This window comes from Empidonax traillii, unplaced genomic scaffold, assembly GCF_003031625.1.
Source record: "Empidonax traillii isolate 1590-97213 ecotype Southwest subspecies unplaced genomic scaffold, ASM303162v1 scaffold752:size306384, whole genome shotgun sequence".
NCBI classification, from domain to species: domain Eukaryota; kingdom Metazoa; phylum Chordata; class Aves; order Passeriformes; family Tyrannidae; genus Empidonax; species Empidonax traillii.
In genome coordinates this window covers 127,492-151,518 of record NW_020955945.1, presented here as the reverse complement: position 1 = coordinate 151,518, position 24,027 = coordinate 127,492, and the positions used below count along the sequence as shown (strand labels likewise).

General features: G+C 39.7%; 1 protein-coding gene across 2 annotated transcripts; it reads right to left on the bottom strand.

Annotated features, from left to right (window-relative positions):
• Positions 1–204: 204 nt before the first annotated feature.
• PCGF6 (polycomb group ring finger 6) lies at positions 205–23,092 on the bottom strand. Of its 2 annotated transcripts, XM_027900828.1 has the most exons (11): positions 22,737–23,089; positions 21,670–21,769; positions 20,309–20,405; positions 19,694–19,749; positions 18,904–18,963; positions 18,197–18,305; positions 14,851–14,878; positions 13,256–13,354; positions 8,389–8,475; positions 4,946–5,077; positions 205–2,617 (listed from the first exon to the last, which is right to left on the bottom strand). In XM_027900828.1, the coding sequence occupies exons 1-10, from the start codon at positions 23,037–23,039 to the stop codon at positions 5,021–5,023; spliced, it is 996 nt and encodes a 331-aa protein (XP_027756629.1). In that variant the 5' UTR covers positions 23,040–23,089; the 3' UTR covers positions 205–2,617; positions 4,946–5,020. The 2 variants fall into 2 exon arrangements, with proteins under 2 accessions (XP_027756629.1, XP_027756630.1); XM_027900829.1 differs by lacking the exons at positions 4,946–5,077; positions 14,851–14,878 and having other exon boundaries at positions 22,737–23,092.
• Positions 23,093–24,027: the final 935 nt, after the last annotated feature.

Genomic DNA, 24,027 nt, shown 5'->3' with positions numbered 1-24,027 from the left:
TGTAATGCCCTCAGTTGATTTCTGGCAAGGTGAAGTCCCCCATAAGGACAAGGGAAGTTGCCTTGGAATTGTCCCTTAGTTCCTCAAAGAATAATTTGTCAGTGTCATTGTCCTCGCTGGGAGTCTACAGCAGACTCCCACTGTGATATCTGCATTATTTGTTTGCCCCTTGATTCCTACCCACAGGCTCTCAACTGTGCTATTTCCAACCCTTCCCATACAGCTGTGGAAAGGATGGAGGGATACCCCTTGCCTCTTCTGCTCTGCCTGTCCCTCAAAAAGCCTGTAATCATCCAAGAGGGCACTCCAGTCACAGAACTCATCCCACCAGGTTTCATTTATGCCATTGATATCAGATCTCTGGGACTGGGCCAAAGCTTTGAGCTCCTATTGTTTATTCCTCGTGCTGCGTGCATTGGTGTAGAAACATTTCAGGTGGTGTACATGGTACCCAGTAACTCGTGAGGCAGATTCAGGGATTCCATTAGTGTTCCTTTTCCTGAGTTTTGGCACACCACATCCCATCCCTCATTACTGGCAAGCCTGGTTTTGCCCCTTTCCCGCTTCCAAGCTGGCTTAAAGCTCTATCAACAAAGCCTACCAGCTCCTGTGCTAGAACTCTTTTTCCCCCCTTAAAAAGGTGCATCCCATCAGGTGTCAGTAGACCAGGTGTTGAATAGATTATCCCATGGTCAAAAAACCCCATATTTTTCCACTTACACCAGATTCTGAGCCACACACTGACCTGATGGATTTATCTATTCCTCTCAGTATTATTCTTTGTTACTGGAAGAACCGAGGAAATTACTGCCTGCGCTCCTGATCCCACTACCAATTGCCCCAAGGCCCTGAAGTCTCTTTTCATTGCCTTCAGACTTCTCTTTGTTATTTTGTTGCTGCTGGCTTAACAACCAATAGTGGGTAGTAATCAGACGTGCTTACCAGACTGGAGAGTTTTCCAGTAATGTCCCTTACCTGAACCCCTGGGACACAGCAGACTTCCCTGTGAGTTGGGTCCGGTCTGCATATCAGGCCCTCTGTTCCCCTTAGAAGGGAGTCTCTCATTACAACCACCAACTACCCTTCTTTTCCTCTAAACAGAAGTGCTTGTGATGTGGGGTACAGGTGGTACACCCTTCAGTCCCAACAAGACCTTTCCCCACTTCATCAGTTGTCTGGTCTTCTAGTTGTAGGGCCTCATACCTGTTGTAGAAGGTGTCACTCCTACTTGTTAAGTTTTCAGAAGGAACAACCTTCCTCCCGGTAGATGCCATGACCTGCTTCCAACCTTCATCTTCAACAGATCCTTGACTAACTGCCTTGCAGGGCTCTGAGTCCACCTGCTTCTCTGCTACAATGGAGGTTTGAGACTCCTTTTTCCTACACTGACTACAAGGAAGGAGGGAGCCTGGTGCCTCCTGGTAGCTTTCATGGATCCCCACACCAATGACCAGCAAGATCGTAACACACAGAGCACTCTGGTCCTTAATGCTGCACAAGAAAACATGGAAATCTTAGAAGAAAATTTTAAGTATTAGACTTGTCACAAACCGTAGTATTTTAGTATGTTAAAGTTACCTAAAATCCTCTGTGAATCTGGTAGTAACAGGCAAGTATTACATTACTCAGCCCTGGTCTCCACTGCAATGCACTAAAATACATTAAAAAGAGTGGAAAAAGCGACCATTTTCACAGCTGCTAGAGAGGTATGTGCTAAAGTGAATGGATTTATGCTCCTGACAGTCGAGCCAGTTGACAGATTCATGATAGCAGAATCAGGCTGACAGTGATTTCTTTACATACAGCAAGCAGGTAGAAAGAGGTGCTACTTTTTGTTTTTCATGCATAGTTTAACCAGCTTATAGCCAGCCCATCTCCATTAAGACTAGAGATGCATGATCCACCATTTGGTATAAGCCAAACTACCAGCAAATATATTTCCAGTGCAAACAAAATTGTCTTTCTTCAAGAAAAACAACTAAATTTAATGCTACTTCTCAAAAAAACCCCAATGCTTATGCTGCATCGTTTTCTACCTATTTTGGTCTGCATTTCTAGTTTCCTTCCTCTCCCCATATCATACCTGAAGACAGATGATCACAGTACACATTTTTTTTAGGCAACTGACTGTCTCCTCCCCAAAATACACTATACTGCTCACTGAAGATCATCCCTGAGAGCACTGTTCTAGCTAGACACTTAGAAAGCAAGAGATATCTCAGAGCTTAAGAGGAAAAAAAGGCTGTTAACCCTGTGAAATCTTGTGGTTTTAGAAAGTAAAAAAAATGCAGCTACTCTGAGCATTTAAATTCCCTGAGCTGAGTGAAATTTGAAGACAGTAATTTGTAACGTGAAGCATAGCAACATCTACAGCTGTACTTATAGAAGCTGCAATTTTTTTACAGTGGTAAAGTCAGATGTTCCATTACAATCACACAGCAGTTAGTGGTAGTTCCTTTAACTTGCTTCCTGCCACAGGAAATACAATGGCTTCTTTGGTGAGAAACAGCAGTGAAGAAGCGCCATGACTTCAGATTCTTTTGCCTTGTAATATTCCAGCAATTCTTTAAGTTAGCGGAGATACCACCAGGCCATAGTGCAGAACAAGTAAACCATCCTACAGAGAAGAGAAAGAAACTGTATCATCCCACCACTTCACCTTTTTGGGCAGGCATTTCCGTCACCACCTGGTGCCACAGTCACTGCATGGCAGGACCCCAGGCACAGTCTCACCATTTTATACAGTGTCCCTTCTATACAGAGAATGCAAATTTTGACATATTGAGGCAAATAATTACGTTGCCCTTTCCTCTTTGAGATGGAGAAGGGTGTTAAATTAAAGTTGAATCTGGTACTTTGATTATATTTCAAAGTTATAATTGAATTATCTCCATGCAATAGGCTCTTGCTTACAAGTCATGCTGCTTTCCACATGATACTGTGGGTCAGAAAAAAAAAAAAAGTAATCATTAAGTTCTAGAAGGTGCTGCCAGACGTTGTAGTAGAAGAGTCTAGACTACTACTATATACATTTATTAAGTAATAAACACATTGAATTAAAAAAACTCCAAATGACAAGCCATTAGTTTATTAAGTTATGTTTCTCCTCTTCAGAGACTGCTCCACATAATAACAAAACCCTTTCACCTGGGAAACAGGACACTTTTAACCCATTAGCTTTACTAATGCCACTTAATTAGGCCTAGCGCTTACTCTGCTTTCAGTGGGAATCTGACTTATTGCATTAGACCTCTTTCTATGGACACTTTAAAAAAAAAGTTTTCTTTTGCAGAGAGAACTACATTAATCATAACTGACATGTTGGAACTTCTACTTTATTTTGCTTCAGATGTTTTTATCTATTAACATACAGGATGCAAGATAATGTGTTCCAGAGAAGTTATACAGTTCTGTGTGAGAGGGTATACCAGCATATTAAAAATCTTTAATTAAAAAGTTAATTACCCAAAAAAGTAACAAGACTGCCATCACTTCACAGGTTCTATATTATAATACAGTAAGAGGAGAAAGTGCTGTTAGTCTGAACACAGTATTTTGGAAGAATATATATATTTAAACCATAATTTGTTATCTGTGTAAAAATGATTTTGACTAGTTTGTGCAGCCTCAACTTATTCATGAAAAAATAATCTTTGAGCCATTTTGTATTGGATTAAATTTAAGATTAAGCAATTGATCACCAACAGCTCCACAGCATGTTCCTCCATGAGCTTCATGCACTTTGTTTCATGGATGACATATGTTTCATGATGACTTATGATGACATATGAGGCCTAGTGTAGTGTAGATGGCAATGAACCTCAACTTCAATGGTCAGGAATTAAAACCCCCAACTGCATTCCTGTGTTATTAGTGCCAACTCACTAACTTCCCTTCATCTTCTCACCCTGTTCTTAACCAGGAATCCATCACTAACTCCTAAAATGATACAGAAGCATGCAGGAGCTTTAACTCACTTCTTCAGTGTCTACTATAAAGTGGGATGGCTACCTTGCAAAATGAAGAAAGAATCGTGATTGTTCTCACTTCCTGTTACACGGAACAGGTCCCAAGAGGTTCCTCAGGAACCTCTTGGCACACAGGACGTTGTTACACCTTCCCAAAGCTACTTACTCCTTGTGCCCATTAGCCACTTCAACAGAGAAAATAAGACATTTTCAAGCTTCATTTTTTGGAGAACTGTTGACAAAATCAGTTCTTCTTCTATGGCAGTTTCTCATGAAATATTTACATAAGAAGAAAGTGCTACAATGTATTCTTTGACAAATGGGTTTTCAAATGGCACATTTGACAGTAGGACATTTAAAGAAATTACCTATTTGCACAGGAAATATCCCTGTTACACCAAGGGCCAAACCCACTGCAATTCCTCTGGCACAAAGAGAAGCTGGGAGTTACCCAGTACTGGCATTTCTTACTCTGTAATTATTCACTTCTAAAGTATTACACATTTCTACATATGTTCAGCTGCTTTCTCTGGATGCTGTTTAAAAAGGAAGCCCAAACAGAGAATGTCCTCTCACACTTACTACAAATCTCAAGCCAGTTTAACTCAGGCTCAAAAGAAAAGCAAAACTCTACACTGTTCCTTGCCACACATTTGTGACCCTGACCTAAAAAAATTAAAAAGGATCCCACCTGTTACACCCAACTGTAGAGTGGAACTGACAGACCGAAACATCCGAGTATACACCCCCTTTGATGCTGTAAGAGCAGCAGCAAAAAAAAGTGCCCCACTTTGCAAGTTCAATAATCCCACAGCAAAGAGTAAAACACTTCCGTAGCAGATGTATGCTAGAAGGTCACAGTAATTAAATTAGAGCACAGCTCTTGCTGCCTAGCTCAGGAGACCAAAAAAATAGCACAATAGCATTGGGTTACAAAAAGGTGAGAGATACAAAGAAACCATTAGAATCTGCCAAACCTCTGTGCCAAGGGCCAAGGACATCACGGAAGGCACTCCTTTTAGCTTTTCCCGTGTGTGAGCTCATTATATCCATCAGTGATGCAGAACTCTGAGAAGGCCCAGTTTCAGACAAATAAAAATAACCAGCAGCTTGGATCATGTTGCATTTGTGCAGCAGAGGGGAGGAAGGTAATACAGAGAAGAAATTATATTCCCATATAGTTACTAACAAGCTTCCTTCCTCGGATACTTGATCAAACTCTAGATTACAGACAGATCTCAGTGCTTGGTAACAAAATTCAGCCTTTAAAAATTTCTGTGTCTTTTATGACTCCTTGCAGTAAATTGCACAGGTTTTACACGGTTCTAAAAATAAAACAAAGTTGCTTCTTTTTATATAAATTCTGTGCAGCAATTTTTTTTTCCCTAAACAGAGCTAGAAATCCTACTTCCAGCTAATTAGGAAGATTCAACCAACCACCCAATTTCTGAAACGTCAAAACATCCTGAGATCTACAAGATTAAACAAGATTTATTGCTGCTTCTTTTTTAGCCTTCTGTCAACTACTCAGAAACTAACATGCTAATTGCTTACATTCAACCACTACGAGTTGCGTGTTTACTCCAATTAAAACAACCTGAGTAGGTTACTATGGAGCCAGAGTCAGGAATACTTATTTTATCATCAGATCACACCTGATCTTCCTAGACCTGCTGGACAGGCACATACCTATTCAGAACAGCTAAAATCCTGCTGGTTGCACCTAGAGGAGACTTTAATTTACTGAGGCACCACTACACAGTGCCAGTCAGTAGAAGAAAAACCAAATATAGCACTCAAAATCTTCACAAGACTGTGCTCAAAATCTTGAGCATTTAAGAACAATTCAGGAGGAGTAAAAGACACTAAAAAAAAAGTCACACTGATTATGGCCCACAAAAATAAATCACACAAACATATGTTATGCTACATTGCAAATGCTACTTAAGAATGCACATTAAAATTAATTTCCTTGGGAAAGAGAAACTTATCTGCATTTTTTAAATCCCTTACCCCAGCAAAAAGAATAACTACTGACATGAATGAACTAGCAAGTGAAAAACAGCAGTTATTTTTTTTCCTCTAACAGTGGCTGTACTCATCTAAACAAAAGCCCAGTGTTTATTCCTTTAAATGACTTTGTGTTGCAGAAGTAGCTACTGAAGCCATTTTCTTACCATGAAGCATCTATAATGAACACCAGAAACTGGTAAATGACAACAGCAATTTTGAAGAGCGTCTCAGCATCCTGGTGAGAGCTGTTAGGGACGTTCCAAGCTCCAACACTAATTTGGAAAGGCCGGAAAGTTACAAAGGCACAAGATGCCCTTGGAGCTTAATGTAAAATTCATCAAATATTCCTCTGTAGTTGTCTCACTGGCCAGGACAACTGTGCCTCTTATTGAATTTCAGGTCCTGGCGAAAAATAAACACTCATTATTTTTAGACTTGACCTATCAGTTTATTTTTTTTCCTGGATAATTATCTAAAAATATTTTCCAAGGCTTTTTTAATCCTAGAAATGCACCCTCATGGTTTCTAAAAAATAATATAATGTTAGACTAAAGAACATGAAAATGTCACAATTATTTCAATATCAATAAAGAAGCAACTGTGGTTATTTGCAACATTCCTACTGTAACTATTTCGCTTCCTAGGAGGTTTTCTAACAAAATGAAGTAAAATTAAAGATGAACCTGATCTTTCAAGTTTCCTGTTATGAGCAACTATAAAAGCACAGGACTTCAAAAAAGCAAATATGTTTTTTCTGTTTATTTGCCCAATAGAGCAGTCTTGAGGGAATTAACTGCTAGCATACTGATTTTGTAATAAATGAGACTTGAAGCCTCACTGCAGAATGTATCCCAAGACAACTGTTCTCTTTGTGGAGCTGCTGATGGTACCTCATCACTAAACATCAATCAGGCAGACACAATTCTGACAACAAATGAAAGACACTAAACTTCAACTAGGCAGATCCATTTCTGACAAGAAATGAAACTCATGCAGTATTCTTTAAAGTGCTTCCCCAAGAGCATTTTCCATACACTAAAGGCTTTCATGCTAAGATCAAGTTTAAAAAGCATGTATGTGACTATACCCCTGGACTGAGAAATGTATAATCCCCCTCCCATTTACAGAAGCTTTTAGTAGAGGGCACTTTCAGCACTATGTGCTGATTGCTGAATTTACTTACAATGAACTCATTATGTTAGAAACAAGTTTGTTAACAGTACCTGCTTCCTCCCAGTTTCTATCCCCTGCTCCTCAAAGTGGGTTGGGTTACATTTCCATTTTTTCCTCACGTATAAACAGCTAAAACATCAAGTATGGCCTAAATTCTCTTTGACCACAGAAACAGCACATGCCTCCCTGGCTTTTAATGTCTGCCAAAACTCTGCCCTGACTGTGGGACCCCCTCCTAGTGACTCAAATCAGGTGCAGGTGATGCAAAGTCCAAGATGTCTCAAAATCAGCTTTCTACTCGTTGGCCCTGACACAAAAGCCTCCCTGTAGCATGAGAGGCCTCAGCAGGAAATTTAAATGTAAAAGTTTGTGCACAAAGAAGTGAAGAGAAACGATTCTGCAACTATTTCAGCCCTTCTACTACCTGTTTAGATTGCTTTCCAAATAAAACACCAATCTAAATCCTATTTTCCCCGCTGTATTAAATTAAACATTACCTTCTCAAACTTTCAATTTTATATTACTATACAGTTTACCATATCATGATTTTACATCTATATTCTACTTTGTACTATGCAGACTACTTCATCGTTTTTGCAGCACTTCTAAACTGATGTGATTCTTCCCATTATAAAGATGCTTGAAAAGGTTCAAAAAGAATTAAAAACAAATGCTTTCTTATTTGCAAAGCCAGCAGCACTGAAGACAATGCGTTATCAACAAGGAATAGTTGGCTATGCTGTGAGCAGAACCAGTACAACATGCATCAAGCCTATTAACTGCACTCACTACCCTCTATCTTCGGTTTGTGTTTTAATGAGCAAGTTTATCCTCCTTACTCAGTCACAAGGGTAACCTTACTTAGGATTTGTCCTCTAATTTCTTGCAGAGATGCAATTACCAGAGAGGAAAAACAAGCCATGGTACCTGAAAGAATAGCTGATATAATCTACCCATGATAAGACAGCAATTTGTTTTGGGGGAAGAAACCAAAACCCCAAACAAAACCCAACACAAAAACCTTGATCCAGAACATCATGAAAATGCCCGAGAACACTCTCAGCACATGGTATACTTCTCAACTCTACTTAAAAGATAAACATCACTTTGCATAAGCTGGAGAGATCTTCTGAGCAACTTCTTCAGACAAGCTGGTGCTTCCTGACAGCTTAAGAAAGAAGTCTTCTATTTTAAAAGAGAAAACCTGGAACAAAGCCCCAGCTGCCATGTGTACCTGCACCGCGCTCTCTCCTATGACTTGACGAATTTCCCTCAGTGTCTGGTAGTGCTCCAGCAGGTGATCACCACATATTATGTCCACCTGTGAAAGAACACAAACACAGTCAAGTTCAACTACCTTTGTAGTAGCAAAACCATATCTAAGCCCTTTTAATTTGATTAGCAGAGTTCAATTCAGCACGTTAGACATTCAAGTCATCTTCACCTTTTTTGTCCAAACGCCTTTAGCATGCACAGGGCTACTGCACTGCCCTAATGCCCCTCACCACATGGCCCTGACTTCGGGCTCACTGCTGGAACAGAGTGGACAGTTTATTGTTTCACTCACAATTTGGTGCACCCACTGAAAGAAGCTGTTTAGTAATAGTTGTAATGAATTTAATGGGAATTTAGGTCATGTATTACAATGATCCCTAAAACATCTGGAATCATTCATCACATCAGTTGCAAAAGACAGCTGTTTGTCCTGCTGGCAGAAAGTGCGCCATTGCTACCCTCATTCTTACCTTGAGTGAGAAAACGTGACTAAGTTCACTTAATATGCTGTTTGAAAAAAGTGTTTTAGTCTCCCTGTATGCCCCTGTCAGCTGGTACATCACACAGTCCTCCTTTAACATGCATTCAGTCAGTATTTCTGGGATGCAACTGTAGGACATACTCAGCACTTCTATGCATTGTCCTCTTCTGCAGCTAAACTGTGTCAATGCCGTATGCAATTTCAGACAAGGCACTTTTTTTTAAGTAACTGCCCACAAAACCAGTAATTTTGTGGAAAAAGAAAACACAACAAGGTATTCTGAATTCTTTGCCTGGACTATTACAAAAACTAGGCTTCTTTATAAAGTTTTATGAATTTGCTGAGCATAATGCAAATCCGCTCTTTAACATTCCAAATTAGAGCAGCACTGTTTCTCTCTCAACTGCAGCATGGTTAAATTTTCCTTATGGGCAATTTCTAGATATGGAAGTGAGAGTGCTCTCGTTTGTGAATTGACAAAACCTCAAACTGAAGTTAAGAGCATTGACACTGAGCTGTCTCACAGCTTTCTGCAAGGAAATTGTCTAAGCTCTGCCCCTGCAGCAGTCGGGGAGCACACTGCAATATCATGACGTATTCTCTTCTGTGGCCACTTTCCAGGACAGGATGCACTCTGTGCTGCAGCTATTCAATTCCCCTGGATTTATGTTCTTCTGCATGCTGACCCACTATCTCTCTCTTGTTCTTCATGAAGAGATTTGGCAAGATTTATGCCTCATGCTGGCAGACCACATTGTTCTGAGACTCAGGAACACAGGAATTCTACTCCTCAGAGGCTCAAAAGGGACTAATTTACTTCACCATCTGTATCATATGAGGACGATGTAGAACACTCTCTTTATGTTGATTCTTAATGTGCAGAAGATGTAACCTGCTTAGCATTATTTCTGCTTTTAGCTTCTAGAAGTAAACCAGCAAGTAAAAACCAATCCAGATGTAACATTAATTACTGATCCATATATGCACAAATACATATATTGAACATCAATGTTTAATGCATTTAACACGGCTTCCTTTTTGAAAACTGGCTAGTTATTTCTGCTGTCTTCCATGCATTTTAGCCTCTACAATTATTACTGCAGGAAGACAGACATGTCTGCTTTGCTTTCCAGTGATACATGAGTTTAATTACTTTTGCTTTATAAGCTTATTTTAATACTATAAGGCACTGAAAACTCAAACCTGCTCCCACTGAAACGTATATACATATATATTTTATTTATTCTAAAGAAACAGAAAATCTAATCTGTTTGACCAATATAAGATGCAAACACAGTCGCAGCTGCTGACAATCTCTCGAAACAGAATTCGAATGCTTGTTCGAAAGTATCCCATTGTTGTACCTGCTGCTCCAGTTTCAAATGACAGTCATTAAAGAGCCAGTGTCTAATAATCAATTGAGAAGAGTTTTTCACATTTATTGTACTAGAGTGCTCTGAATACCAAATGCCTAACTCTCCTATAATTCTAGCACCAAAGCCTGAAATTCTGCCTGCTAATTGTTCTGCTAGAATTCATTCTATAAAGACAAAAGAATGAAATATATACTAAAAAAAAAAAATCCCAGTTCAGTGTGAAAATCAGTTGTGAAATGTGTCTCAGAGGAATCCTTGTTTAGGAATTAATATGCTGCATTGCAAAAAAAAGGCACAAGTGCTATAGATTTTCTAAAATTTCAACTGATTGGTAAAATTGAAATCAGCTGGTACTGATTGCTTGTGAGTAATAAATGTAGCTTGACCTTTTGCTGAACAGAAGCATGAAGATGTAGCTGTTGAATACTCAGTCACTTGTCACAATTTTTATTAAAATAAAGCAGGTTTTCTATTATGCCATTTCTTTTCTTTAGTGGCATGTCTGCTATAAGAGCTATTCCTCTAAAAGCCACGATAACAGACAATTATAAATTCATAATCACTAAGTAAGACAGAAATAAAACCAGAAAAAGTTCATATAAGGGACACCCCATATAAGCTTCATCCCAGGGGAGAATTTGGCCCAGAAAACGGTAGACCTCAATAAATAGTTTCTATGCCAACCCTTACTACCCAGGGAAGGGCAAGGAAAACAGAGAGTTTTAGAGATTGACATGAGTATTTGGGCTAGTTATTCAAAAAGCTGCCAAAGCTTCCCACTTCCCCAGTAAATAGCTGCTATTTACTTTTCAAAGGTACCGGATACCTCTCTTCCAGGGTTTAAGACTGGCATAAAGAAACTGCATCAACAGTTACAGTGTATGAGCACAGACTTCCTTTCTTCCAATCTTCCCCCAGACTGCAGCTCACACACACACTTTCAGGAATGCAAATCTGGTAACGGAACACTTCTATTCCATAAGCTACGTTAATGCATTTGGACCAGCCAAGCCACAAGTCTTTCAGCAATCTCTCTCATCCTTACAGAATGAATACCAAGAAGGGATACTGCTGCTGCAGGATGACATCAGAGGAAATCAGACTGTAAAGAAAACTTCTGCATCACATCTTGAAGACAAGATCTAAGGGATTCTTAAACACCATAGACTGCATTTAGCTTACATGAAATGTTACCTACTCAGCTATTGATAGCAATTCCAGTTTCTCAAAAACAATTTTCAGCCTCTCCTAACAAATTTCAGCAAGAATATTCAAGAAAGACCTTGTAATTAGAAGTATACATAAACCTTTACAGAAAATTATTCATTGCCCAAAGCACAGAGATCAAAACAAAGCATCAGAAAGAATAAACTACAGTCTACCAGCTCAAGCAGCAGATAAAAATGAAGCCATAACCTTCAGATAAACTAGGAAATTTGAAACATACTCCATTTGCAAATTCAAAATCAGAAATATGAAAACAATCTGAAGCCTCAGACTAGGAAAAAAAGAACAAAGGCAGTGGCTTCAGAATTACTTTTTAGACTTATATATACTGTCACGCGCGTCAGCTGGCTTATTTCACCTTTTCATTAACCTCAATCTTGTGCAGATCAGTGAAGAAGGGCGAGTATTGGCTAACACTTCACATGAACAAATTAAGCCGAAGAGGCCCAAGCACAGTCAGTAGTTCAGGAGAATGGGTAACGCACCTATCACCTGGTCACTGAATCAGCTCTAACAGGGAATGAGTAAAACATTTACCCACTAATAAGAGATTATATCTGTCTGGCAAAGTCCAAGTAGAAAGTAACTAATGGGGGAAAAACATTCAAGTTAGCTCTGTTAGATGATCTCAAGATTGCAAAATCTGAAAGACCTCCACATATGGGCTCGGTTTTATTATGAGAAATGATTATCTGGAATTTCCAAGACAGATGTTCAGTGTTCCTGAAAACTGAGATCCTGATGTCCTACTTAAGAAAATAGAAACAAATAAAACAATTCATTCCCCTCGAATAAACTACAACTCGATGCAAAAAGCTTCTCTAGCCTCATTTTGAGGATACTTTTAATTTTTCAAAATATCAAGTCACCACCACCTGAAAGCTAGAGACTCTCACTGAGAGGAAACCAGCAAATGAAAATGCATTACTTCCTCAGCATGATTAATAATTTATATCTGATTTGCTTTGTCACCACTGAAAAGGTAGGCAGTATGAATAAACACTCATTACTGAGGCACACAGCCACACTGTATTGTCTCAGACACCTACTGCTGTATGAAAACAGCTTTAATGCCAAACCCAGCCCTTAAGTTCCACCATTTCCCTATTCACATCAGTATCAGCTTGATTTTCCAATAATTGACAGCTTTAGGAATTATTTACACCTTACAGAACTCCCACATTCTTTCCCAAAAGAATGGTTGCTGAAATACAAGGAAGAATTGAAAAACTGGTTTTGACATGCAGTTCCTCTCAAAATGGTTGAGAAATATGAAGATTAATTCTTTTGTTCCTTTAAATTCTTATTTGGAGGGAAGTGTCTATATTTGCATTCACATCTTATCATTCTTTCTTAGCCCTTGTTTGCATTCAGTTAAGTTTCACTGTTATTCAGCTCCTGCCTTCATATACTCCCACATTCCCACACTTTCCTGTCCAGTTTTATCTTTGAAACAGCAGCATCTCTTGGTTTTGAATTTCATCAGCTGAAACCTTAAATGGCACTTTAAAAACTCTATCCAATTAATAAAGTATTACAAAAACTTAAACAGGTTGCAAATGAGCTAGGAGAATTGTTCCTTGCAGATCACAACATTTCAAACAATTAGTTTTTTAATCCTTACTGCATTAAAATAATCTAACATTACTTCTAGAATCTAAAGAACAATGGAAATGTCTGTCCAAAGCAGAGGCATTAACACTGACTACAGGGAACTTGTAAGTGCCACTGCAAGTGCACACCTGACAAGCAGGGTCCAGATCCATTTTTCTTCTGAGGAATTTCTCCACATGTCCAATTGTTGCCTCCCCAGAAACACGTACAAACTTCTTTTCCAAAGGCTGCAAAGAATAAGTAAAGATTTTAAGACAATGTACATTTTCAGCTCTCATCCCTTGTAAACTCCAAATGCAAGTGACAGTCCAATAACAAAGGGAGACAGCTTGAATTTTTGGACCTTTCTCTGATCTATTTGCAGATTACCTCATAGGGAAAGAAAAAAATATGTATTAAGACTCTGTGTTCAAACTTCCCTCTGTTTAAAACATTTAAAAAATAACCAGCAACTGACTTCAGTCTTATTTTATTTTAAGAACTTCTCCCCCCACAAAGATTTATTCATATGAAGCACAAGAAAATTTCCTAAAGTTTCCACATTTTCTCCAAATCAGGCTTGTATATCAAACACAATTCAGATATTTAAACCCCATCATTTTATGATGCAAGGAGCTTAAGTCCTTTAGCATTCTAGAAGTAGTTTGGCTCATTCTGGAATCAATGTAATAGCCCATGAAATTCCAGAATCAACTAAAATATACTACTAAGCAGAACACAAAGGCAAGACTAGTCCGAAATCTTTTTGCTTTTTTCTAAATACTTACACAGACAGGACTGCAACAAGGAAATATTTGTTACACTAGACTCAAGAACTTTAACGGTCTTCCATTCTATGGATTACATTTTAAACAGCTGATATGGAAGACTACACAAAAAGGCACAAAGACAGAGCAGATGACTGCATTCAGTGTGATAAATGGATTACTTTTTGTGTCAATTGATTGGATTTTTATGTTGACTTCTGAGCAGATGTGATTTACTACCTAGGTTCATCGTATTTTTTCAAAATAAAAGAACGGGCTGAGGGTCATGGACTACCTTTGAATTCAATCAGGAATTTGAATAGGTATCCACGATAACTGTGCTTTGGGAACAATAGCTTGGTTTATTCATGTGCAAGAGCTAGAAATTACGGTCAGACCTGATCTGGGGACCCTGCTGCTGCAAGCTTGATGATGCTAAATTTAGGCTTGCTGCATATATAAATCAGTTTATGGCCATGGACCTGTTCTTTACTCCCCTGTCCCCACTTGAAAAAGGACAGTTGAAACCCCTTATATATTAAGTATAACTTCTTATATATATTATAAGCCCTTATTGATATATTAAGTTCTCCATCTAGTTCTCGTAAGGAAACTTCCCTTAAGGGTGGGGCATCACAACTGCCCTGTTTTGTGTGGCCCAAAACAATCAGGACAAACAACAAAGAAGAAAGAAGGGCAAATGTGAGTCAGAAAGGGTAGGAGGTGATATAAGGGCAAGAACCTGAAAAAAAATACTGTGAAATGTAAGGGTAAAAAGAAGAAAAAATGCTGGATAGGCATGATGTTATATAACAATAGGTTTGAAAGTACACACTGCAATCCAAGATTGGTTATTAGTATGCTGATGAAAGTTCAGGCTGCATTCAGTGTATGAAAACCAAACTAAACTAAACACATTCAGGGTATACTTGTTTCTGGAGCAAACCATAAGAGAAAAATTCAAATCACATCTGTACCTTAAAATTCCCTGCGCCTTCGTTAGCTCTGGAAATAAAAAAACAAGAGTAGGGTAAACACAGTCAATATTGCTAAGGTAGACAGCTATTAATATCCTCAAGCTCTTTATAATAGTGAGTTATTGATTTATGAGTCTGGAATATCAAGCTTATTTTCCCAGTTCAGGCTCCAATACATGAAATAACATCAGACTAAATTTATATATATTTTTCTCCTATCCCTTATTTTTCTGCTCAATTTTTTCTTGTGAATTCAGCTACTTATGGCTTTAAGGTTTGTCTGCTTGAAATGGGAGTAAAAACCAACACAGCCTAGAGTCATTTTTAAACACAACATTCATTTTCATAGGAGTTGGTTGTAATATTAATGCTGCTTAAATATCCATACTTCATGGTCCTTGATATTTGACACTTTAACAGACAGTACCTTAGAAGTACTAACAGAACACACACAAACACCTAAGGGGCTCCCTGAGCCAGCTGCTGGCCTTCCAGACTATTTATATGACAATATTAATGCTACCTCAGAACTCAGAAAAGCAGTGTGTGTGTCTCTGGAATGTGAAATGCACACAAAGGTGGCAAATGACCAAATTCCCAACTGGCTTCCACCAAGGTTCACTGATTTGCACATCCTGAGCCACTGATCATCTATACTCCACACCTTCTTCTTGTAGTGTAACATATAAATTTGTCACTTAATTAAACCCAATCCACGACACTTCATTATTCTTGCACTGCATTAGCAAGTAAGTACACAAAAGAGAGAAATAATGAAGTATATCTGCACTGGAGAAGGCAAAAATCAAACATCACTATAAATCAACTGGTGTAGCAAACAAATGTGCAGGCCACACATTAGCACAGCACTTCAGGTTACTGTAATTGAGCATCTCCACCTCTAAATATGTACCAGATACCAGAGTTAGGTAAAGCCATCACGAGTTAAGAAACAAAGAAAGAAAAGCTTTTTCACTGCAGCTGTCCACAGTTCCACAGCCACAGGTGACTAGATTATATACTCTAAAGACACAATAGAGACAGTCAGAATTTTGAAGTAACAATTTCTTCTGGCTGGTCCAATCTATTCCAAGTTTGCTTTATCCAAAATGCTTTATTAATCTTTCATAACCAAGATGAACTCTTTGATTTTGACCACAGAAGAAGAAAAGACATTACATTTAAACTCAAAAAATATCAAAGAAAATCAAAGGTTAAAGTCATTAAATTAAATAAATACAAAGTGCATGCTGTTAAGCTATCATCATTTTTTTTGTTAGAAACATTGTGTGCTTCCCCCCATATAAGTAACAAAACTACACTGGACAGTTCCACCGAGTATAGATAGTATTTGTACAGTATTACCCGTTCACTGCGAATGCTGGAATGGAAGTTTAAAATAAAACCACCAGAAAAGCAAATACAGCAACACAGGTTCAAAAGTCATGCTGTTTCTTAGGCAGACAAAAGTTTACTAGTTTTAAGGTCTGAATTGCCTGTTACCTTCTTCTTGCTTTGAAAAACCATAAATATCCTTGCTGAGAATCAGAGAAGTGGAGAAGTAACTAGGAGGTTTTCAGAGGGGACATCTGAACCAAACTGCATCTGATCCTGCAGTCACAACAAACTAAGGCAGCTTTCCTACAGAGTCACTAAGTGATCCAACCTGAAAGGGAGACCTAATATCTAATTCCTGGTTTTTAAAGTAATTTCACATGTGCAGTTATCATTGAGCAGGTGTTGGGGCTGTTGATGTGGAACCAATGCATGGTCCTCGTGCCCCCTCTGCCACCCGCTGACCAGCACAGCAGTGCCTGGTCCCCTCAGAACACTAGATACTACAGTTTTAGTAATGACTCCCACTGCTTTCAGCTGTGCTTGTGAGCATTCAGCTGCAAGGCAGGCATGAGAAAATGAACTGAAATTAAGTCGGGTACGTGGACTCACAGTGTCAAAGATTTTATATTATTTGAAAGGAGCTGAGTGCTTGCTTGACATTAGTAGCAAGAATTGTTTGTTAGGCCACAAGTTGAACTCTACTTGAACTACATAGCTCTGTTGCATCAGTCAAAGATGGGTTACAGCAAAACCTGCAGCTAACAACCTAAACATTAACAAGAGTTAGAATACACAAAGCTAGCACCTTAAATATTATTTAAAAACTATTAGCAGAAGTAGGCAGCCCATAAATTGTAGTATATGAACATTAACAATCATATTACAACATGGACCACTGACCAAAACAGACTAAAGAAGACGTGAAGACAATCACACAGGAAGCACTAAGTGATGACACAGTGAACCAAAGAAGAGCGAGAAGACCCCAGACCCTAAAATCACTATTGGTCTGGACTCTGGTGAGGGATGGGGAGTTTATGTTGTAAGAGTGTAGTTGCCCAGGGATTTCCTTCTTTGTGGTCCCTCTAGTGAGGTACCACCTTGAGCTACCAGATGACTGATTTGTGCCAGTAAACCTGTCTAATGGAGCTGAGAGCCTGATGTCAAAACTTTAACACACAAGGATATTCTATAGCACACTCAAGTACTGTTCCCTAGAGGTTGAGCTTTAAGATCGTCCCTTCCCCTCTTGCAGTCCCACTCCCCACCCATTTAAAGAAATAAAGAAGACACACTATGGGCAACACAAAAATAAAGCCAACAAAACAGAAAACCATATGCCACCCCCCACCCTACCAAAATTTACCCATGAAGAAAATTTGTTCTGTACTTGGAATAAAGTGACACACAGTGGAGAAACTGGACATAACGTGTAAAAAGATGTCTACAAAGAGTGGGGCTGAATCAAGATACGCTTTGCCAACAAAACTTCTGAGTTTCCGAGGGCTTAATTTTATGTCATTTGTGTAACAGTTTGTTATGATTACATATTGGAGATCTCAATGTTTTGTTCAGATAAATTCAGGCCAAAAGGCGGCACAATCTGGGAAGAGGTAAGAATTACATTTCCCACAAGCCAGTTTAAGAACAGCCAGCATTAATGATACTGCCACCTACAGGGATGAGGGGACTGGAACAGACAGGAATTCCACCGTTCAGTTTACTGAGACTGCACTACTTTCTCAAAACCAAAACACATATAAGTTTTAAAACGACACTTTCTGGGAAGCTATTTTTATAGAAAGACACATCTTAATCATTTAATTATTTGCATTATCTAGCTATGATTGGCTGCCACTATTGCACTATAAGTTAAAACCAACTCCCCACTGCTATCCGAGATGAGGAAATGCACATGTAATGAAAACCAAGGGCTAGCTAATGGTCCAACACACACAAGCAGCACCTTCATGTCAGCCAGCTGCTCTTACATTTGCCCACAACTCACCCAATAAACTCCAGAAGTATGGAGATGTCAAGTTCCGGTGGAATCCGGAACACTGAGCCCAGAACCTTCCGAGGTCTTCCTCTGCTCGTTGGAACAGGCTGTGGGACAGCTAAAATATTCAAAAAGCCAAAATGCACGGACAACTTGAAATAAAAGCAGCATAAGATGCTAATATGCACCAAGCAAAACAGAAGAACTCATCAGGAAAAAAAGCCCATACAATTAATTCTATTTTTATTACTAAATCAGCTCTTCCGACATTGTATGCTGTGCATCTGAACCAGCCTTTCAGTACTTCCAGCAAGGCCCTTCTCCTAAGAGCTGTTTGATAGTAAGACACAAAATACTTAGAATAATCCCTCATCTGTGGGCAGACTTTGAAGTTCTTATTTTTGCTCCTTTGTCATGTCTATTATTTATTAAGGTCCAGAAAATAGAATTAATGCACATTTTAGATACATTACCTGATCACAGGCAAAATATACAGCTTAAAAAATCCAACCCTTATCTGGGTTTAAGTGTTGCCAATTCTATCTGGTTTTGTAATCTGAGATCTGTGACAAGTTATAGCAGTCAGATAACCAAGAATTCCAAATTTCCAATATCACACATCTCCTTCAGTTGTGAGCTAATACTTTAAGGCCTTAAAAATAAATTATATAGTAGGCAGTTCCCTAACAGTGTCCCCTAAAGTGATTACAGCTCACCTGGTTTGGGCACTTCTAATCCTCTTTCTTTATAGAAGTCATGCATTTGTTTTTTCTCTCCTGAAAAAAAGAAAAGCCACGATACAGATTGAAATGTTATTTCAGATGCTGAAAATATCCATATGCATTCCAATGGTGAGAACAGTAAAAACTTTTCAGTTTCCTACAGACATTCATCATCACTACTATTCCATGTGAGGCTGAGACACTGAAAACACTCAGAATAAGATTTTGTTAGCAAAAACTAGGAAGAAATCAGAGAAATTTGCCATAAATCATACTGAGCTGCAAAACTCAGAACCCTTCTGTATCCACGACTATTTTTTATACTTTCTATAGTCCATACATATCCACTACATTGTTGGCTCCCAAAGTTGAAAGTAAATGCGATGAGACAGTGAACACATTTAAAATCAGACGAATAAATATGGCAGCGAGGAAAAAATAAAAGCATTTGAGAGAATCACTCTTATCAACTTATTTCAACCAAGCCAAGTCAACTTGTTGCACAGAATATGATATACTTCTACAAAAATAAGAGGCATAACTATGAAATATTGCCTGGATGTTTACCTGAATACAGAGACACCTGTGTTTCATGAGATAGGGTACACACTGCTACCCTTAATAGCATTTAGCAGCCAGAAAGGTGCCAGTAGTCACAGGTAATTCATTAAGATTTAGAACCAAACATTACAAAACTATTTTAAAGAGTCCAGAGGGCTTTTAATTACTATGTTTCCTGTTCAGTCTTTTCAATCTCCATATGGTAATAAAGAAAGGGACTTACTTTCCTCAAGATTGACAACTAATTTATAGACTATGTCTTGCAGCTGCCGGTCCAGTCTATGAAACAGGAAAAAAAACAACAACAACAAAAAAGAAAAGAAAGTCTTTGGTGCAACATAAAAGGGTTTCATTTCATTTTATTGTAACAAAGATGCAAAATATGCTGTTGAAACATGACATACATAAAGAGTGATAGAGCAGCAACTCCACATCTTTCAAATACACATCTTGACAGGAGAGCTCCAACAAAAGTCATGTAAAGCTCAAAGCACCACCCTTCATGAACAGCTCAAGAAGTTACAACTCAATTTTCAGTTTATATCATGCCAGCAAAGTTTCACCTTTGTATGATGCAGCTCATATCACCTCTAACACTGAGCAAACACATAAAAATAACTAGGATAGAACATAACAAACCCTAGAAATGGATACAAACTAGATAAAACAGTATACTGAGGTTTCTTTATCTTAACTATTGAGTATGAAACTTACATACACAAAGAACACGATATGTTTCTTGCAGCTGTTCCTTCATTTGAAATGAGAAAGAACTACAAGTCTGCAAACCAAAACACTTAAAAGCAAGCAGCAAATCTATAAAAAATGGCACAATTACCTGATATTATAAAGGGGCTGTGTCTGATGTACAACAATATTGCATTTTGGACATCTGTTGCTATAGTAGAAGTGTCTCACAATGCAGCTTTTACAAACTGTAAAGAAAAGAAACTCCATGGGAGTCACATGTCCATTATACAATGCCATCTGTTCAGGCAAGAGGAACAATTACACACAGACTTCCCAAACAAAATTTGTCAAGAGGCAAAATGAACCAAGTCATTGAACACTCCTAATGCAACTGATGCAAAGGTGGGTGGGTGTTCAATGTTGTAATTGTGTTATCTAGAACAGGAGTAGAACTAAGACAACAGAAAACCGACTGCTGAAAAGCAGCCTAAAAAAGGTTCAGTAAAAACAAGGTAAGAAATCACAACTCTGCCGTTTTCATTCTGTTTTACATGTACTTAAAAAACTCGGAAAACATCTAGAATAATTAACCTACTATCAAATCAGCTCCCTACCAGCCCTAAATTTTCCACATTTACCAGGAGACTTCTAAGAGACCACCATTGCTGCACTTGCAACATTATGTTGTCCTTACTAACAGTTGGGCTTTTTCCTAAAACTGTGCTGAATACTATGTGCTATATAACAAACCAGTCAACAGTGCCCCAAAAAAGGGATAAAAAAAAAGAAAAAGAGTTTTCCCTCTTTGTATTTTGAGTGGCTGAGAGGTCTAGGAAGCCAGGATTCTTGAACTCAGGTGGGAACATGGGTGTAGCTGAAAATCAGCTTCACAGAAAGGGTTTTATTAGTTTTAAGACAAAACAGTTCTGTTAGCAATGGAAAAGCTGTTAGCACTAGGATTGAGGGGAAGAAGAACAAGATAAGCACATTGAAATAATTTTTTTAATTACCCATCTATTTCCATTCATGAGATTATAGACGAACTTTCCCATGGGTACAGACCACAACTTCTGTTTCTGAACTGGTACTTCCATACAGGTATTTATGGAACTTTGTGAATTCACATCAACCACAGTTTAGGAAACTCTTTAGTCCACTATAAGCAGAGCCACTCAACTTTCTTTTCTCAGTTATATACTCAAACTCCTGGAGCCTACTTTAAAAAAAAAATTTAAAAAGTGTACATAGCAGCTCTATTTTTGTCTTATTTGGGCTTTTTCTTTTCTTACATAGTTTTCCCTCTTAACCTGGAAAGCAGATTTCATGATCGAGTGATTTCATGATTTTCTGATGCTTTAAGAATGCACAAATATATGTCCCTTATGGAACAGAATAAACACAACACACATTCACTTCAAACAGAATTATTTCTGTGAACCCAGAACATCTCAACACTGATTTTGTTTGAATTTGCAACTAAACTCTAAGAGAGATAATACTGATACTTACATGTGTGCAGACATTCTGTAATAGTTGTAGCATCAATAAAGTAACCTTTGCAAATGGAACACAGGATGTAAGGGGTCAACTCTGCGAGGTTTATCATCCGCTACAAACAACAAAGACAGTTTGTAAGAGTTTGAATACACAGGCTAAGCCATGAAATTTCCTGATTGCAAATTCCTAAATACCATAGCCTTAAACCACGAAAAAACAAGGGATTGACAGGCTAGAGGAATGGCTTTTTCTAAGAGGTCAACCACTCCTCAGATACAGATCTTTTCTGAAGACTTTCATCAAGTCTTCTAAATTGACCTTTTTGAGAATGGCAATCCAACTTGTTTCATGAATCATAACTAAAAAGCAAACTTTCAAACAATCATTTTGGGAGAAGTTCTTCTGGATAAACCCTTAATAAAATATCCAATAGTCAGTGAGGTTGAAGTGGATAGGGGAGCAAACAGCAGCATTATTTGAAAATGCTCATAAGGCGTGTTGGGGCCCCCAGTCAAGATATATAACGAGTTTATATCACAAGGGACAGCCATCTCTTGTTTCTACACACAGTTACAGATTATACAAACACATATTGAAGCAAAGACTGAAACTTCGCTGCTCTGAATTCTGCTCGCGAACTACACTTATCAGGAAAGAACGTAAGTGGTTCCACAACAACTTTCCCGTCTGAACAACAGTATTTCATAATAAGAACAAATTTTTCAATAGCAACGATTTGACACGCGTCTGAAGAAGGTAACACGCTGGAGTTTTACGTCCCGTTTCTTCTCGTCTCAAAGCCATACCGAAGGGCTTTCTTTCCCTCAACACCACCATTCATTTCGCCCACGTGCCACCGCCTACCACCCTCTCAGCCACGCCGAGAGTTTGTAGGGGCTTCTTTGGGACGAGACGGACAAAGTGAACTCGGGTAACAATAAAAGAAACATTGAAGAAAGTTATATAAACACAAAATGATGATAATAATAATAAAAAAATAATAAAAAGCCCATTCCCAGACGCGGGGCACGTCGGGAGCGGGGCCTGGAGAGCCCCGGGAACCCTCCCGCCCCTTTTACCTCCCGGTCGTCGTCCGAGTCGTGCTCCCCGTCATCCGTCCCGAAGCGAGCCCCGGCGTCCCCCTCCAGCTCCTCTTCCTCCTCCTCGTCGTCTTCGTCGTCGTCGTCGTCCTCGTCGCCGGTGGACTCCGAGCGGCTCCGCTGGAACTCGAAGGGGACGGAGCGCGACCCCGAGCAGCTGGGGGCCCCCTCCATGTCCCGGTCCTCATCGGCCGGGGCCGGGCCTGCTCCTGCGCCTGCTCCCGTTCCCGCTCCATCCCCGCCCGACGGCCCCGACACCCTGCTCTCCGCGCCCTCCTCCATGTCCACGGACCGGGATCACCGCGGGTCTCCCCACGGCGCAGGGAGCATGCGCGGAGGCACCGCGGAGCGCGCTGGGGAATGTAGTCATAGCGGACAAGGGGTAGCACCACAGCGCATGCGCTGAGCCACCACTGGTCTGCAGTCTTTATAGCCCGAAGGTTCTTTATCTTATTTTTTTTCTCAAGTGACTCTCTAGTGAAGCGGTGGCACACGTCTAATTTGTCGCAAAAGAACGTCAACCACAAGATACCAGTTTCATTCTAAATAACGTTTTAATTCTGTAACAGAATGAAATCGAAAGGACCTTAAAGCACAGTTCAAACCCTCTGCCGTGGGCAGGGACACCTTGCACTAGACCAGGCTGCTCAAAGCCCCATCCAACCTGGCCTTCAACACTTCCAGGGACGGGGCAGCCACAGCTTCTCTGGGCAACCTGTTCCTGTGCCTCACCACCCTCACAGGGAAGAATCTCTTCCTAATATCTAATTTACACCTTCCCTGTGTCAGTTTAAAGCCACTCACCCTTGTTCTGTCACTACATGCCCTTGTAACAAGTCCCTCTCCAGCTCTCTTGTAGCACTCTCCAGCACTCTCTTAGAGCACTGGAAGGTGCTCGGAGGTCTCCTCGGAGCCTCCTCCAGCCCGAACACCCCCAGCTCTCTCACCCTTTCGATGGGTACAAAAGAACCTCTGTTTAACAAACACCAATGAAAGAAGCAGTATTAGAAATACCTGGAAAACAGAGCGGCCCAGCCGTAATTAACCTAATTTGCAGCACGGCCGCTGAGGACCCAGAGGGCACACAGTCCCAGGGCCGTCACTGGAATCCTCCAGGAGCCCCGGGAAGTCCCTTCCCGAACGCGCTCCCACCGCCCCTCACAGCCCCCGCTGCCGCAAAGCGCTCCCGACAGCGTTGCAAAACGAAGCCGCGCGTGCCCGCGCAGGCGGTGGCGGCGCTGCCCTTCCTTTGCCCTCACTGTCGCAAGGG

Bases quoted from the DNA above. Each gene is read 5' to 3' on its own strand.
- PCGF6 (XM_027900828.1), bottom strand. From the start codon at position 23,039: ATGGAGGAGGGCGCGGAGAGCAGGGTGTCGGGGCCGTCGGGCGGGGAT. The intron at 13,355-14,850 runs GTACAGATGTGA...TATTCTTTGCAG, and splicing joins AAGGCGCAGGGAATTTTAAG to CCTTTGGAAAAGAAGTTTGT. The intron at 5,078-8,388 runs GTACACATGGCA...ACATGATCCAAG, and splicing joins TAGGAGAGAGCGCGGTGCAG to CTGCTGGTTATTTTTATTTG.